Source organism: Pseudophryne corroboree, chromosome 8, assembly GCF_028390025.1.
Source record: "Pseudophryne corroboree isolate aPseCor3 chromosome 8, aPseCor3.hap2, whole genome shotgun sequence".
Classification (NCBI taxonomy): domain Eukaryota; kingdom Metazoa; phylum Chordata; class Amphibia; order Anura; family Myobatrachidae; genus Pseudophryne; species Pseudophryne corroboree.
In genome coordinates this window covers 181,490,552-181,507,405 of record NC_086451.1, presented here as the reverse complement: position 1 = coordinate 181,507,405, position 16,854 = coordinate 181,490,552, and the positions used below count along the sequence as shown (strand labels likewise).

The window sequence follows — 16,854 nt, the reverse complement described above, 5'->3', positions numbered from 1 at the left end:
CTCTAAAATAAACCCAACTGTAAATTAGGCACTATGCATTGTGGACGTCGGTCTTCTTCTGAGTTTGAAATACATAAAAAAATTGCAAACACATTAAAACACGTAAAGTATCTGTAAATTGAAACAAGACAAAATCATGTAGTTCTCCAGATGTTAAAATTACTAAAGTCTATAACAGAAAATATACTGAAACATCTAATGAACGTATATTTTGCTGTTTAAAAAAAAAAGACCGAATATCCAGTTTAAATTTGCATATCAGTTATCACAATTCTAGTGGTAGATCCCGTTCAAAACCCCTCCCTTTCCATCTCCTCCCACAGACATCTTCTATTTTCTCTGTGTGATCCTGCCGCTCGTGAGAAACAGAAACGTTTCTGTCAGAAACCTTCTGGGTGAAGAGTTTCTGAAAAAGAGAAAACAATGGAAGAAAGTGCGAAAAAAGGGTAAGTGGATTATCAGCAATTTATAGCTTTAAATGTAAGTAGTGCAAGTCTGGAAGAACATCTGGTACAGATAAGGGACTAAAGTGTTGTGTAACTATATTCTATGGTTTTTTTTCAATGCAGCTACGATTAATTCAATTTGAGCAGTGTGACTCATTCCGTCTGTGTATGCCTTTTCATTCATCTCTGTCTCTTATATTTGTTTTTATCCCTGCGATCACACTCTTCTTTCTGTGTTTATTAGGATGTTCGAGTCTTCATTATACCTCCCTGCCATTCACTTACAGAGTTTATCTGAGCTGGAGAGATTCCGGCTTCAGGAGATTGCCCTGTATATTCTTCAGGAGAGAGGACTCTGTTCTGACATAAAACCTGGTGAGTTCCTGCGCAGTGATACTAAATACATCAGATACACCCATGGTTGTGACATCACATTCACACCATATAAACAAGGGACATATCTACTGTACAGGTAGAATTTGCTTTTTTTACAAAATGTAAACGTGCTGACTACAAAATATAGTTGTGTGACACTGCATGGTTGTCGGGGGGGAAGGGGCACTTTCTCAGACTGAAAGGAAATGATCTGTTTATTTTGGGATTCCCTCTGGAATCTGCTGCATGCAAGCAGAGACCACAGCATGTTCTTCATTATCAGTGTCCTACCTTCCTTGTTTTACTGTAAGTGACTTGTTTTCTGATGGCCGCAAACGCAAAATGACATTGCTTAATTATTGCAGGGTATCAAAAGACAAGGAAAACGGTGAAGCACAAGCAGGAACGAAAAGGTATATACATATAGGGGGCATTTTATATGTTTACACAATAACATCATTGCAAATTGTATTTGTACAATATTTTACAGTGTACCTTCATATATTTGCCAATTTCTGACACATTCTGAAACATGTATTTGGTGTTTGGTAGGTGCAAGAGGGGGGACTATTGTGACTTGAGTCCTGGGTAGAAAGGGGGCTCAGGTGGAAGTGGTGGGGAAAGCACCAGGCTACCAGTGCTGTACCTAGCACACCGGCAGGTAGCAGCCATATACAAACACAGAGATTTCAGATGGTGGCCACTGCCTCAGGAAGGCCTTGTTTACACACAAATTGATGTCCCACTGTAGCTTCACCCACATTATCCACAGCCCATCAACCCCTGTTTAACGCCTTTCCTCTGTGGGGGAGGGGAGCTGCCCATTCAGTCCGGGGCCCTATACTTCCTGATGGCAGCCTTGCCGGTGGGTGTCTGTCATCTTTTATGGGCAGAGGTTTCACCTGATAAGATTAGAAGTTCCAAAGCCTTAAGAATTGCAATTGCAAATATAGTTGCATATAAACATAAATTACGCCCACATAGTCATCAACATACAGAAGAGAGGAAATCATACTACAATACATTAATCACAGGGGTTTTAATTAAGACTAAATGGCACATGGTCATCTGGTTCATCAGGAAGGATCGAGGAACCTTGCCATCAGGGGTATGATGTTATACCACTTCATCAGAAGTGAGGTAGGGGAGGTGGAATAATGGGCACCTTTCTTTTGTCTCCCTTCAGAATGATAATGTATTTTAGCCTTAGTTATTGTGGGGGACATAGGGACTTCCATTTTTGAGTCTGAGTAACCCATGATTCTAAAAGAATGTGGCAAAATACATATCTGTAACATAATGGGAGTTTGGGAGGAGGCTATATAGAGCAGTGGAGGATTTTGTTTGTCAGTACAAAAACCTCCAACCAGAAGGGGTGAATAACATGACGTGTCTAGAAACCACATAGGATATACCCCTTATTGTCCCGATTGGGACATTGGGTATGCCACATAATTTGAAGCCGTACATGCCTCTGACATAAGCGGCATAATAATTTGATGTGCTTTTCAGCGTGATTAAGGCATTTAGATATTGCGTAGACTGTAAAGTCCTGTAGACATTGTCCTGCTTTTATGCTTAATTTTAATTCCAAACCTAACATAAATGTTCAACATCTCCCTCCACTGGTATATGTTAAACAATTAAACATGTAATCATTAAGCGCTGCAGAATATGTGTGTGCTATATAAATAACTGGTAATAATAATTCCAGTTCTGACAACTACACCTGAAATTAGAGATGAGCGGGTTCGGATCCCTGATATCCGAACCCTACTGAACCTCCCTACCCGAGTCCGGATCCGAGTCAGGCTCGGATTTTCCCGCCTGACTCGGAAACCAGAACAAGGCGATTCTCGCAGGGTTTGGATTCCATATAAGGAGCAGCGCGTCACCGGCATTTGCACTCCGGCATTGGGGAGTGTACAGAGAGGACGTGTCTCCGTTCTCTCAGTATCCTCAGTGTCCGTGTCTTGTGCTGCATTTGTCCAGTCACAGTGGTTGTTTCCTCTTACTGCCATATGTCCAGTGCTGCTATAAAGGGTGCTGCTGTGTTGTGCTGCATCAGTTCAGTGGTGGTGATTTGTGCTGCATCAGTCCAGTCACAGTGGTATCCTCTGCTGCCATATGTCCAGTGCTGCTGTATAATAATAAGTCCCTTATAGTGTTGCTGTGTTGTACTGCATCAGACCAGTGGTTGTGTCCTATGCATCAGTCAGTCCAGTGACAGTCACAGTGGTGTCCTCTGCTGCCATATGTCCAGTGCTGCTGTATAATAAAAACAAGTCCCTTACAGTGTTGTTGTGTTGTCCTGCATCAGACCAGTGGTAGTGTCCTGTGCATCAGCCATCAGTCAGTCCAGTGACCAGTCACAGTGGTATCCTCTGCTGCGATATGTCCAGTGCTGCTGTTTAATAATAACAAGTTCCTTACAGTGTTGCTGTGTTGTCCTGCATCAGACCAGTGGTAGTGTCCTGTGCATCAGTCAGTCCCATGACCAGTCACAGTGGTGTCCTCTGCTGCCATATGTCCAGTGCTCCTGTGCCGCATATTGTGTTATATAACTCCAGAAAAATAATGGAGAACAAACATTTGGAGGATAAAATAGGGAAAGAACAAGAACCACTTCCTCCTAGCATTGAAGCTGTTGCCACTAGTCATGACATAGATGATGAAATGCCATCGATGTCGTCTGCCAAGGCCGATGCCTAATGTTATAGTAGAGAGCATGTAAAATCCCAAAAAACAAAGTTCAGTAAAAAGACCCAAAAAAAGAAATTTAAATGGACTGAGGAGAAACGTAAACTTTCCAATATGCCATTTACGACACGGAGTGACAAGGAACGGCTAAGGGCCTGGCCTATGTTCATGACTAGTGGTTCAGCTTCACATGACGATGGAAGCCCTCATCCTCCCGCTAGAAAAATGTAAAGAGTTAAGCTGGAAAAAGCACAGAAAAGAACTGTGCGTTCTGAGATGGTATCACAAATCCCCAAGCAGACTCCAAGTGTGTCGGCGGTTGCGATGCCTGACCTTCCCAACACTGGATGGGAAGAGGTGGCTCCTTCCACCATATGCACACCTCCTGCAAGTGCCGGAAGTAGCATCTACAGTCCAGTTTCTGATATTCAAATTAAAGATGTCCCTGTTGAAGTACACCAGGATGAGGATATGGGTGTTGCTGGCACTGAGGAGGAAGTTGACAATGAGGATTCTGATGGTGACGTGGTTTGTTTAAATGAGGCACCAGGGGAGACACCTGTTGTCCGTGGGATGAAGAAGCCCATTGTGATGCCTGGGCAAAATACTAAAAAAGCCACCTCTTTGGTGTGGAATTATTTCTCCACAAATCTGGACAACAGGTGTCAAGCTGTGTGTTACCTCTGTGAATCTGTAATACGTAGTGGTAAGGATGTTAACCACCTAGGAATATCCTCCCTAATACATCCCTGCCATCAACTGAAGCAAGAGGTGGTAACAAGGTGGAATTCAACACTCTATATGCTTCAGAGGATGGAGGAGCAGCAAAAGGCCATTCAAGCCTAAACATCTACCTATGATATAGGCAAAGGAGGGGGAATGCACCTGAATCAAGTGCAGTGGAGAATGATTTCCATCTTGTTCAAGGTTCTCCAACCCTTTGAACACGTGAAGTCAGTTCAGACACTGCCAGCTTGAGTCAGGTCATTCCAATTCCTAAGAATCTGGTCAGAGGGCTGCAATACATACTTACTACCACTAGGTGGTTTGAGGATATTTTCCTCCTATATATACATATATATTCCATTATAAATACCTGTATATACCTGGCATTTCACAATGAGCAGGATTTTATTACCACCTGTCTATTTGTATCCCATATATTACCATATACAGTTTTAAGAACAATTATATGTATCTCAAACATTGTTATAAACTGAAAGGATTAATCCGTTATCATCTGTTAATAATGTTACAAAAAGACGTCTCCTTATGTACATGCACATGACAGACCCAGATCTCCTTATCTTTGCTTATCATATAACATGCCTAGTACTAAGGGCATATTACATGTCCAATGTTCTGAGTATTATATATATTGCATTGTTTCTTAATATTTATAATGTCATGTATATACAGGAGCATGTGACAGCTCCTCCAATCAGGGGCTCTTCTAATCAGCATGTGCCGAGCTCCTCCAATCACAGCTCGGCACGTGTTCTTCTGACCCTATTGCTGATACCAGGGAGGGGAGGAGACGAGAGGCACTGCAGTGAGATGCAGGGACTTCCCCTGCTGCTGCTGTCACAGTGAGTACGATCTAACCCCTCCTCCCTTCCCTGTGATGCCGGCGCCGCAGCCTGTCATGCAGTGTGACAGGAGCAGCGGCAGCAGCAGAGCAGGGAGAGCGCCTCCCTGCTTTGCAGACTCTGAGCGGGTAGCGATGGACCTGGGCGCCTCTCTCATGTTTGGGGGGAGCGAGCTGCCCCCTTGCCCCCCCTATTCCGACGCCCCTGAGGGTACCTATAAATTGTAACAGAGTTGAATAAATGGGTCTAGTACACAGGTTCTCAAACTCGGTCCTCAGGACCCCACACGGTGCATGTTTTGCAGGTCTCCTCACAGAATCACAAGTGAAATAATTAGCTCCACCTGTGGACCTTTTAAAATGTGTCTGTGAGTAATTAATACACCTGTGCACTTGCTGGGTTACCTGCAAAACATGCACTGTGTGGGGTCCTGAGGACCGAGTTTGAGAACCCCTGGTCTAGTATACCCCCCTTATGCGAGTTTCTTAAACTATTTAAGGAAATCGATATTTTAATGTACGGTGTTCTATGACTGTATTACTAATTTGTGTGATATCCTTGCTGCCTGCTGCGTGGAAATGAAGTCCTCGATTCTCTAAAGAATCGGTGAATTTATCTTGCAGACCTGGAGTCACCCAGCTGAAATTGCTATTAATGGCCTTAAAACAGGTTTCCAGTGCGCATTGAAAAATTGGAATATTAACCGAGGTTAAAATCAGGCGCAAATGGGCTGGTGTTCATATTATAGCAGCTGATATAGGACAGGACTAGTCAATCCTGTAAGTACTGGAAACAATAAACAAAAAACAAAGTAGCAGCGCTGTACATTAATTAGTATAATAATCAACATATAAATCTCATGATCGTGGTGGAGATTAAGACACGTGGAGTTGAATGGATTAAAGGTGAAACAGACAATTATTTAATAAAAATACATACAATGTATCAGTAAAAAAGAGAATGATTAAAAATAGAAAACAGAATCACCATGGAGCTGCCTCAATCATGCTATCCGTTCCTTAATTTTTGTGGACTATAGGTAATCAAAGAAGTAAAAACTGGGCTGATGGCACAGTCCTGATGATAATATTACCACAGTAGTTACCGCTGGAGGAGGAGGTTCTCTGGGTAGCGTCCCTTTAAACGGGTAGAACCATGCAGATCTTATGTCCTCACCAGAATGCGGAGTCCTCAGTGCTGAGTGGCAAGACTGTGTTACCAGTTGGCAGAGTTGTTCGCCTGTTTCTCTGCAGATGTTTGTAGAAGTCCACTAATGGTCCGGATATGGCAAATGCTGCTCCCAATTGCTGAAGGTGATCCTGATTCAAACAGCTTACGCGTTTCGCTGCAGGACCTGCAGCTTTCTCAAAGTGCCATCAGCCCAGTTTTTACTTCTTTGATTACCTATAGTCCACAAAAATTAAGGAACGGATAGCATGATTGAGGCAGCTCCATGGTGATTCTGTTTTCTATTTTTAATCATTCTCTTTTTTACTGATACATTGTATGTATTTTTATTAAATAATTGTCTTTTTCACCTTTAATCCATTCAACTCCACGTGTCTTAATCTCCACCACGATCATGAGATTTATATGTTGATCCAGTGCGCATTGGTCTGCTCAAAATTCTTAATGTGTCGTTAAGCACGAACCCACATAGACAACTTTCAAAGATATGTTCAACGAATGCCTTGTACCACTGCAACCAGGGCAGAGTCCCCTCAGATGTTGCGCATAATGCGCCACATCTATGAGTCCGTGGGAGCGTCCCACGCGGCTCATACCTTGACTGAGTACCACACTCAGATATCACACCCTTGACTAAAACCTGTCAAGTATCCATAATTCCATGGAATCTACACAAACTTATTCTAAGAAGAGGAACATCAACAACAAAAAATAGCACTTAGTCCATCTGGAAAGAGAAGAAAATAGTGTTAGAGAATTATCCCTATTTTTTTCTTCTTCCTAAATAAGGTTCTTAAACTCAGTCATTAACAATCTATTAATTTTAACTTATTGTATTGTAAGTGCATTGCAAGTGTGTGCTCAGTAATGCTACTGTACAGTATGATACAGATCCCTGTTTTATTGGGTCTTGTACACTGTAAACAATATCCCCATTCTGTTGGTGCTAAAACTTTGAGCAAAACAACAGAAGTTGTGGTAAGCTGAAATAATGCTTGGTGCTAAAAGCCTTCCGGAGTGAAATATGATAAAATTAGAAAAGTTGCCATAGGTAATGTTTGTGTTATTACTTTCAGCACAGTATATTGGAATACACTTTCCATACATTTCAGTTAAACAAAAAAAATTATTATTGCTATCAATAAATTTTCAGTTATTTATTTTGCTTCAAAACTATAAAAACTTTTATATTTATTCAAAAAAATGTACAAGTCATATATGGGTTTGCTGCATTTAATCATGCATCTGTTAAGATCAAAACTAAAGTAGTTTGACTTTTAACTGTAACCTATTGGTATGCAAATCTTAGGTCTTAAACCAGCCAGAAAAGGAACTGTTTGCACATCAATTAGAACAATGGTGGTAATTCCTGGCTGTATTGGCTGTGAACAAGTTGATCTGAACAGGAAAATGTCTGCTTTATAAACTTGGGGAGAGTGCTACAGTTTATAATACATTAGATAACTGTATTTGCTGTAACAAATAGAAGTTATAATTTAAAACCATACTTGCTTGGTTAATGTATTCAGTGTGAATCCTTGGTCTTGAGGAAACTCGTTAGTTCTGGGGGAAAAAATATTGCGCAGAGAGAGATAAATTTGGGGGAAATTTACTAAGGTGGGAGATTTTTTAGAACTGGTGATGTTGCCCATGGCAACCAATCAGATTCTACTTACCATTTATCTAGCTGCTTCTAGCAGATAATAGATATAATCTGATTGGTTGCTATGGGCAACATCACTAGTTCTAAAAAATCTCCCACCTTAGTAAATTTCCCCCAAAGTATCTTTTGTATACAAGCAATTTAAAGAGAAAAAATGTGGTTTCTCTGCTTTTAAATTGAGTCTAAAACAGTACTGTTGGGTGCCAATGATAAGGGGTATATTTTTCCTTTTCTATTCCCCTCCTTTTCTCTGTCTGATTCTATTGCTTGTATTATATTACTATATTTCATATCTTTGAAGCAAATGTATAATTTTAAACCTTTTAGTGATTTATAATAATCATCACTAATTGTGTACCTTTTATTAACAAACCCGCAGAGGTTGCATCTAGACATATATATCTTTAAATCATTAGGAATATTCTGTTCATGGAAGAATGCACGCCAGTCATATAAAATGTAAAACGTAAGAATGTATTTCAACAAACAATTGCTACTCATAGAATTCACTTTTATCATTAAACAGTATTGGTCAAATACAATGCAAGTCACCATATAATAGTTTCACAGATTCAAACTATATAAGAAACAAATAGGATGAAAGAAGTGTGAGAGATGTATATACTGTACTGTATGTGTGTATTTATTACTGGGGAGATATCACTCAAAGCACTCGGCTAAACCACAGATCTGCATAAAATGGAACCTTAGGTATATTGATATATATTGGAAAGATATATAACTTAAAGAAATATCTTAGGGGATTGGTTTTGGTTTATGTGTGTGTGTGTGGGGGGGGGGCAGCATGTGACTGCATGGTCCACAGACCGCGTGGGACAGAAGCTAGACTCCATTTTGGGAAAACTCCCATGATTCCAAAGTCTGTAACACATGGTTCAAAAGGGAATGCCAGCAGCCATTTTAGGTTTGCAAGTTCAAATACATGGCATTCTTTGCTAGGCCATAAAGTCACATAGCAGAAGCCATATATATATATATATATAAACTACATATCTCTGAAAGACTCAACTATATTCCAGAATGTATAAGCTTCAACATATTGCATATGTGCTGATTTCACAATTCCAGGCCATCTAATCACCTTTCACAATTCCAAGCCAACACAGTATCTCAATAACCAGAGCATATTGTATGCTGTCCATATTACACGAACCATCACAAGACCAGATCACCAGGTAACTACAAGTATCAGCATGCCATTGCTACAAGCACATGACCACAGTAACAAAGGGAAGTATGTGTCGACTTCTATATTTCAGCAAGATACACTATATAAAACCACTACAATCTGTTATAAATCACCATACCAGGAATGCTATGCTACAGATTGTCTAATGTTCCAATTACCATTACAGATTTCACAGAGTATTATCACCAACACATAACAATCACATAATTGCAAAAGTACCATTAACCTTAAGCCTTTGTATTTCCAAATTAACTATTCTATGCCATTTATCTATGAGATATAGAGAGTATGATACTTAGCCATCCAGGGGAAAAGCATCCAAGCTTCCCAGGCGTATCAAGGTCCATGCTTCTGAGAGAGTCTTTGTAGCTGTGTGTGCCAGTGTGAGAGTCAGGAGAAAGAGTGGGCTCTGATTTCAGCTGTTCAGGTAATACATTCAACCTGTGGGTGTGTCTTCTACAGGATGTGGGCTAGCTGTATCAGTGAACTGAGCTGGCCATGTGCTGGGATTGACTGTTCATTCTGACAGGATCGCACGCTGAAGTTTATCGCAGCGGTGCGATCGGGTCAGAACTGCGCATGTGCTGGCGCCGAAGGCCATCTGGCTGCTACGATTGCCTCTGCCTGATTGACAGGCAGAGGCGGTCGCTGGGCGGGGGGAGGTGGAACGGCAGTGTTTGCCCGCCGTTTCATGGGCTCGGTCTGGCCAAAGCAGGCGTGGCCGGACCGAACACGGGGCGGGCCGCAGCGGCTGCGTGACATCACATGCAGCTGCTGTGGGCTGGGGAGCGATGAGTAGCTAAAGCTGCGCTAGTCGGGAGCTACCCTTGAAGTGCAAAGGCATTGCTGCTGTGCGATGCCTTTGCACTTCTGCAGGGGGGACTGACACTGACATGCGGGGCGGGATAGCCATGTGCTGGGCGTCCCCCCACAAGTCAGTGTGAATGATCGTAGACTTGCTAAATTTAGCACAGCTACGATCATCTCGGAATGACCCCCATAGTCTCTATGGTGGTGCACCCTGAGTCAACAATAGTACTAAGGAAAGTAAGTGGAGAAGAAGTAAGACTCTTTTGCGGGTGCACTCTTAAGCTAAATAGCAATGATCAACATATGAAGAGCATGTTAAAACATGACTTTTAATGAGAGTAGTTAAAATATGGTATCCAAAATTACAAACACAAACACAAATACACGAACAACATAAAGTATAAGAATCTTTGGTCTCAGATTGTGATCAGAAGGTGTAATAACCAGAATAAACTCCAAAATTGAGTTATGAGAACCGAAAACTGCCAATCCCCCAAACTGGTATTGAGAATAGAGGCACTAGAGTTGTGCAGATGAGCTCATACCCATGAATCACATGTATTGTATTATTGTGCCAGACAAATCATAATGTGGGAAAATCAGTAGATTAAAGGAAGATAAGAGCAGTGATTCTGTTGTTAGTGTTTGGCAAGGAGTATGGGGCTAGATTAAGATTTCTACTAAACTCTGTATTCCCTGGTGGTTACCCATCCAAGTACTGACCAAGCCCAACATTGTGTAGCTTCCAAGATCGGATGGTATTGGGCGTCTTTCAGTGTGGTATGATAGTAGGTTGTGCGGACGCTTCAACTCTCTGGATCACTAATGAGAGATCACTATAGGGAAATAATTGTTATAGATAAAGTGGGAAAATAGCATAAAGGTGGATCTGCTGCCAACGTTAGGCGAAGATGGAATTGGAGTGAGATGATTGCCCGTATTAGTACTCCGGATCATTGGTGAGAGTCCACGAATAGAAAAGGAGCTGATTTTAATACCAAGGAAGTGAAGTAGATTATAAGCATATACGTATAAATACAGAATGTATAAGAGCAATGCAATTACAAAGTGATTTCTGGCACATGCGATAGAGGTTTGAAATGTACAATAATGGAACCCTCATAATGGTAGCAATGTTAGACAATGTATTGCTCCATAAGGAAGTACCACATGAGTGTACAGTAAATTGGGGATGTCAATAGAGCCCTATTGCCAAATGTGGAAACAGGTGTCCAGTTCATATGTTGCCTCCATGAGGCTATACACATAAAAGTCCAACATACAAAATTCTGTGAAAATAAGTCACAATAGGTCTTATATTTGTAAAGTACATATATGAGACAGAATGATGTCTGATATTAATAAAGTCAATATATAGACAAAAGAGTAGCTAGCAGCACACTGTTAGCTAGCTACTCATTGGCTAAGGCTAGAGCCACTCATATTGGACAATGGAGAAATACCTTTTGTTAAATGTGAAAAATATGAATCACAGATTAAATTACAATGCTGTTGTTAGGTATGGCAGATTGTGAGTGGACTGCATAACCCAAACATTAGACCACAAGAGAACTGCTGGCAGCGCCTAAATAAATGAATTACCAAAAATGCAATAACACCTGAGCGCTGCCGGAAAAAGCACTGTGCGTATGCTTTAGATTTACAAATAAAAAGGAAAATATACGGCTGCGCTTGGGGTATTGCAAATAAGAAAATTATGGAGAGTTGACAGTGATATTCTAAAAAAAAAATTGTTTTTTATTATTTAACACTTCAGTATTGAATAAAAATATACACAATTTAAAAAAATATATAGTATCTATACTCTGAAAACACTGTTATGTGGGCCCACAGTATCAGTCTTGACTTATATATAGTATGTTCACCTGATTCAGGGTATAATAATGATACTGTTTTGAGTTGTTACAAAAATGTTACTTAATGGTTACAATTTGTCTCTCCAGAGTTATTCACTGAAATAGCTGAAGAAGTTAAACTTTTAATGTAAAGATAATAATGGCAGCAGAACTCTTCTCCAGTGATATAAATGATAGAGGCCCCGCGGTCAGATGTATAATGGACAACATGTAATTTTACCTCTCCAGGGGGCTGATATTACCGAGCGTCCTCGGTGGAATCCTGTGTAGAGCCCCAATATGATGCTTAGGAGAGGAGTTCAGTGTAGAACTAGTTGTCCAAGCTTGCTCCTTAATATACAGGTCCCGGATGAAGATACAGGACAGATGCCTGTGTGTTCCCTTCGGCTTGGTACCCCAAGCGCAGCCGTATATAACCCAAACATTGTTGCAGTACTCGGTACAGATGAAATAGCACAGTCTAATGGGCTACTATAGGTCCCACAAAATCTCCCCGGTTATAAGGTATGGAATGCTGAGTGCAAACATATACTGTAGGTAACAATCAGGAGAACCTGAAGTGTATTAAGACCATAGTGTCTAATGGCACTGCGGTACCGAACCTGGAGACAGCGTGAGTCGGGGAGCAAGCTGCAGAGGCAGGGTAGCGTAACAGAAGACCGGTTTCGCCCACTCACGGGCTTGATCACTTCCGGACACTATGGTCTTTACTGCACGTAGCTCCCACCTACGGAGGAACTCACCTCACTAATCTTGGCACCGTACACTGTGTCCTGTCACCGGCTCAATCAATGTCCCAGAGGAAGGCCCAAAAGGGCTGAAACGCGTTGGAGCACCTTATCAACACCGCACCTAAACGGCCAATTGATAGTGAGGACAGGATGGTGAAACAGCACCTCTGCAAGCGAGCCGGTCACGTGACTGAAGACCCGTAAAAGAGACAAAGTGCACCAGACTACGGACGAGCGCCATAGGGAAAGAGCCGGTGACGGGACACAGTGTATGGTGCCATGGTTAGTGAGGTGAGTTCCTCCGTAGGCGGGAGCTATGTGCAGTAAGCGGCTCTGTGAGCCGCGACTGCCAACATATGTCCCCCCAAGACAGGACCCCGTCCCGATGCCGGTCAGTTCCCAGTGTTTACAGAGACACCACTTGGTAACAAGGCAGTAGGCAGAGGGCAGGTGAGCCAGTCCGCAGCCACACAATTGTCTACACCAGTCGATTAACGCACAACCACTACACCGTGAAGACCTCAACATAAAAAGCAACGTGAGTGCGCACACTATAATTATGGATCAGCGGGACGCCGCGGTCTTACTCACTGAACCAAAAGACGTTATACATTTTTATATTTTTTATTTCATATTCTATTTTTATTATTATTTTTTCATACCCAGTTTATATCGATTATTTGTAATTGGTGGAATTTAATAATTTCCCATAGGGATTGAGAAGAACAACACCAGCCAGCAATTCTATTCATTTGGAGTTTAAACCGCATAGAACTTTGTCCACAGTTTTATAAAAATAAATAAATTTTGTGCATGCAATATATAGTTATACAGGTTATTGAAACATCCTGACAACAGACAGTATAACATATACACCAATAGGGGTTGAGCGCTATATACCCACAGTGTTTATTCATATATTAAACAAGACGGACGTACTTGTTATATATTAGCAGCACTCCCCGCCACATATATGTACCACGGTGCGCAGTATATAAACCATAATTTCTTAATCTTATGGCTCTAGCATAAAAGATACCTTGATAGGAGTCTTCTAGCATAACCTGTGTGAATCCAGGGTACGCCCATCCCAATCAGTTTTGCCTGACTGTATGTTTGCATGGAAAAGTTGAATGGAGGATATCCACTACTAAAAGATACCTTTATACGCACAAATACACCTCATATAGTGTGAGTGGGGTACGCCATCTTCATTCCATTAAGAAGAATATCAGCCACCAAGTGTTTTTATTTGTATTTATTGTTTATAGACAATACCACACATTTGTGTTTTTGTTATCTTTTTCCTGCATGAGCATGAAATCCATTTTCAGACATTATTGGGATTCATTTGTGAGATAACAGCTGGATACATCATCCTGATTGATCTACAGACTTTCATTTGATTACATTAAGGAACATATTGTATATATTTTTCTTTGTATTTGTTGTGTCCATATAGCTGTTAGCACCCTGGACACATATAGGGGTAAATTGTTTACATCTGTATGCTGTCTGAGCAGATGGAGGGGACCCTGTGGTTCCAATGATCCTGGCTACACTCTGCTTCATTAGTGCCTCCTTCAGGGCCAGATTACATGAAGGAACATACCTTGGAAATCCTTTCTCACAGACAGGTTTGTACTCAGGTCCCCCTACCAGATAAGTTTCCTTCAAGGGCTTTGCAGTAGCCCTGACCCAACTCTCCTATTCTCTTCTACTTCCTTTGGAACCAGCACCACATGCACAGAAGAAGGCTGGCTCTGTAGCTGCCGTACACACCACAGAGGTACTGTACTCCCTTTCTCCTGCAGTCGGAGCCGGCCCTAGGCATATGCAAACTAGGCAAATGCCTAGGGCATTTGGAATGCCTAGGGACACAAACAGCTTCTGCTGAATAAAATGACATGCAGCATGCCTATATTCTGTGTGTGACTGCGGCTGTATCTGCATACGAAATGCTACATTACAGTGTATTCCTGGAAATCACTGTAACATAGCATTTCATATGCAGATACAGCCACAGAATATAGGCATGCTGCATATCAGAAGAAGATGCTTGTGTGTCCTATCCATACAGTAATGCAAATAAGATGCATTTTCGTCAAAAAAGGTGCCAAATGTTAGCAGAGCTGCCAGTTGACTCACGCTAGGCATCTCCTGCTAAATGGCGTATTGAGGAAAGATGTATGAGGACACATCTGTATCCAAGCAGAGGCAGAGGTCACAGTGTTAGCTGCCATGTGAGTGCTGTGTGCAGGTGGGTTGGTTGAGCAGTAGTTTTTGGCATATGTGTAAGGGGCATTATGTGTGTCATGTGTATAAATGCATTAATATTCTGCAGCATATGTGTAAGGGGCACTATGTGTGTCATTATGTGTATAAGGGCACTAATAATGTGCGGCATATGTGTAAGGGGCATTACAGATGGGTCCACATTTATCTTGACCTTTAATAGAATTAACTGAGACTGACCAATCGGACTTAATCCCCTCCTTTAATGACTTAATCCCCTGCTGTATTGTTCTCTGTATTGTATTGCAGCTGAAAACAATAGATGAAGGGTTTATGCTAATAAGTCATGTTGTGACTAGGCACAGAAAACTAATTAAGATAACGGTGGACCCATCTGTATGTGTATAAGGGCATTAATAAAGGTTGGCATAATGTGTAAGGAGCATTAAGTTTATAAGGACATTAATAATGTGTGTCATGTGTAAGGGGCACTATGTGTGTCATTATGTGTATAAGGGCATTAATATTGTGCAGCATATGTGAAAGGGATATTATGTTTGTCATTATGTGTTTAAGGGCATTAATAATGTGCAGCATATGTGTAAGGGATATTATGTGTATAAGGGCATTAATAAAGGTTGGCATAATGTGTTAGGCACATTATGTTTATAAGGACATTAGTAATGTGTGTCATGTATGAAGGGCATTACTGTGTGGTATTATGTGTATAAAGGCATTACTAATGTGTGGCATTATATGTTGTATAAGATGACATAATGTATAGAAAGGGCACTACTGTGTGGTCTAATGCGAATAAAAAGCAATATGGTGTGGTATAATGTGAATAAGGGGCAATTCAGTGTGATGTAATGTGAGCAGTAATGTATATAAGGTAAAGTGGTTCTACTGTGTGATGAAATGTGAATAAGGAACACTATCACATGATAAAATGTGAATTAAGTTGCTGTGTGGCTTAATTTGAATTGGGGGTAATATTGTGTGGCCATGCCCCTTCCCAACAAGAACATGCCCCTCTTTGAGCTGTACGACGAATGTGCACACTGTTCCCATTTAAAATATAGGGAGGAGGAACACCAAATGAGGACTTTTTTGGGTGAATGGTGAATGGTGATGATGCTGGGATGATGCTGGGAAAGGGGTACAGGGTCAGAAGCGGAACTAGCGGTGGTGCTAGGGGGCACCAGCTAAAATCTTGCCTAGGGCATCATATTGGTTAGGGCCGGCTCTGCCTGCAGTCTCTCCCACTGCCCCCTCCCCATATATGCCTGTGCCCTCTTTGCATCTATACCTCTGCCCCCTCCCCCATCTGTACCTCTAACCCCTCCATATCTGTGCCTCTGCCCCCTCCCCCATCTGTACCTCTGCCCCCTCTACATCTGTGCCTCTGCCCCACTGCCATCTGTACCTCTGCCCCTTTCTCATCTGTGCCTCTGCCCATACAGCTGTATCTTTGATGCCTCCATATCTGTGCCTCTGCCCCTTCCCCATCTGTACCTATGCATCTGTGCCTCTGCCCCTCCATCTCTATCTCTGACCACTCTGCATCTGTGCCTCTGCCCCCTCCCACATCTGTGCCTCTGCCACCTACGCATCTGTGCCTCTGCCCCTCCATCTCTATCTTTGACCACTCTGCATCTGTGCCTCTGCCCCTCCCACATCAGTGCCTCTGCTACCTCCCCCATCTGTACCTCTGCGACCTACGCATCTGTGCCTCTGCCCCTCCATATCTATCTTTGACCACTCTGCAACTGTGCCTCCGCCCCCTCCCACATCTGTGCCTCTGCTACCTCCCCCATCTGTACCTCTGCCACCTCCGCATTTGTGCATCTGACCCCTCCCCATCTGTGGCACTGCCCCTTCCCCATACAGTGGGGATCGAAAGTTTGGGCACCCCAGGCAAAAATTTATTTAAATGTGCAAAAAGAAGCCAAGGAAAGATGGAAAAATCTCCAAAAGGCTTCAAATTACAGATTAGAAATTCTTATAACATGTCAAAAAAAGTTTGATTT

General features: G+C 41.9%; 1 protein-coding gene across 1 annotated transcript in view; it reads left to right on the top strand.

Moving 5' to 3' along the window:
- The first annotated feature begins 423 nt into the window (after positions 1-423).
- The window catches only part of LOC134949800 (rho GTPase-activating protein 6-like), a 612,536-nt gene continuing 596,105 nt past the window's right edge, over positions 424-16,854 (top strand). Inside the window, exons 1-3 of the mRNA XM_063938526.1 lie at positions 424-446; positions 691-821; positions 1,187-1,234. Coding sequence (XP_063794596.1) covers positions 424-446; positions 691-821; positions 1,187-1,234 — 202 coding nt within the window. The remainder of the gene's footprint in view (positions 447-690; positions 822-1,186; positions 1,235-16,854) is intronic.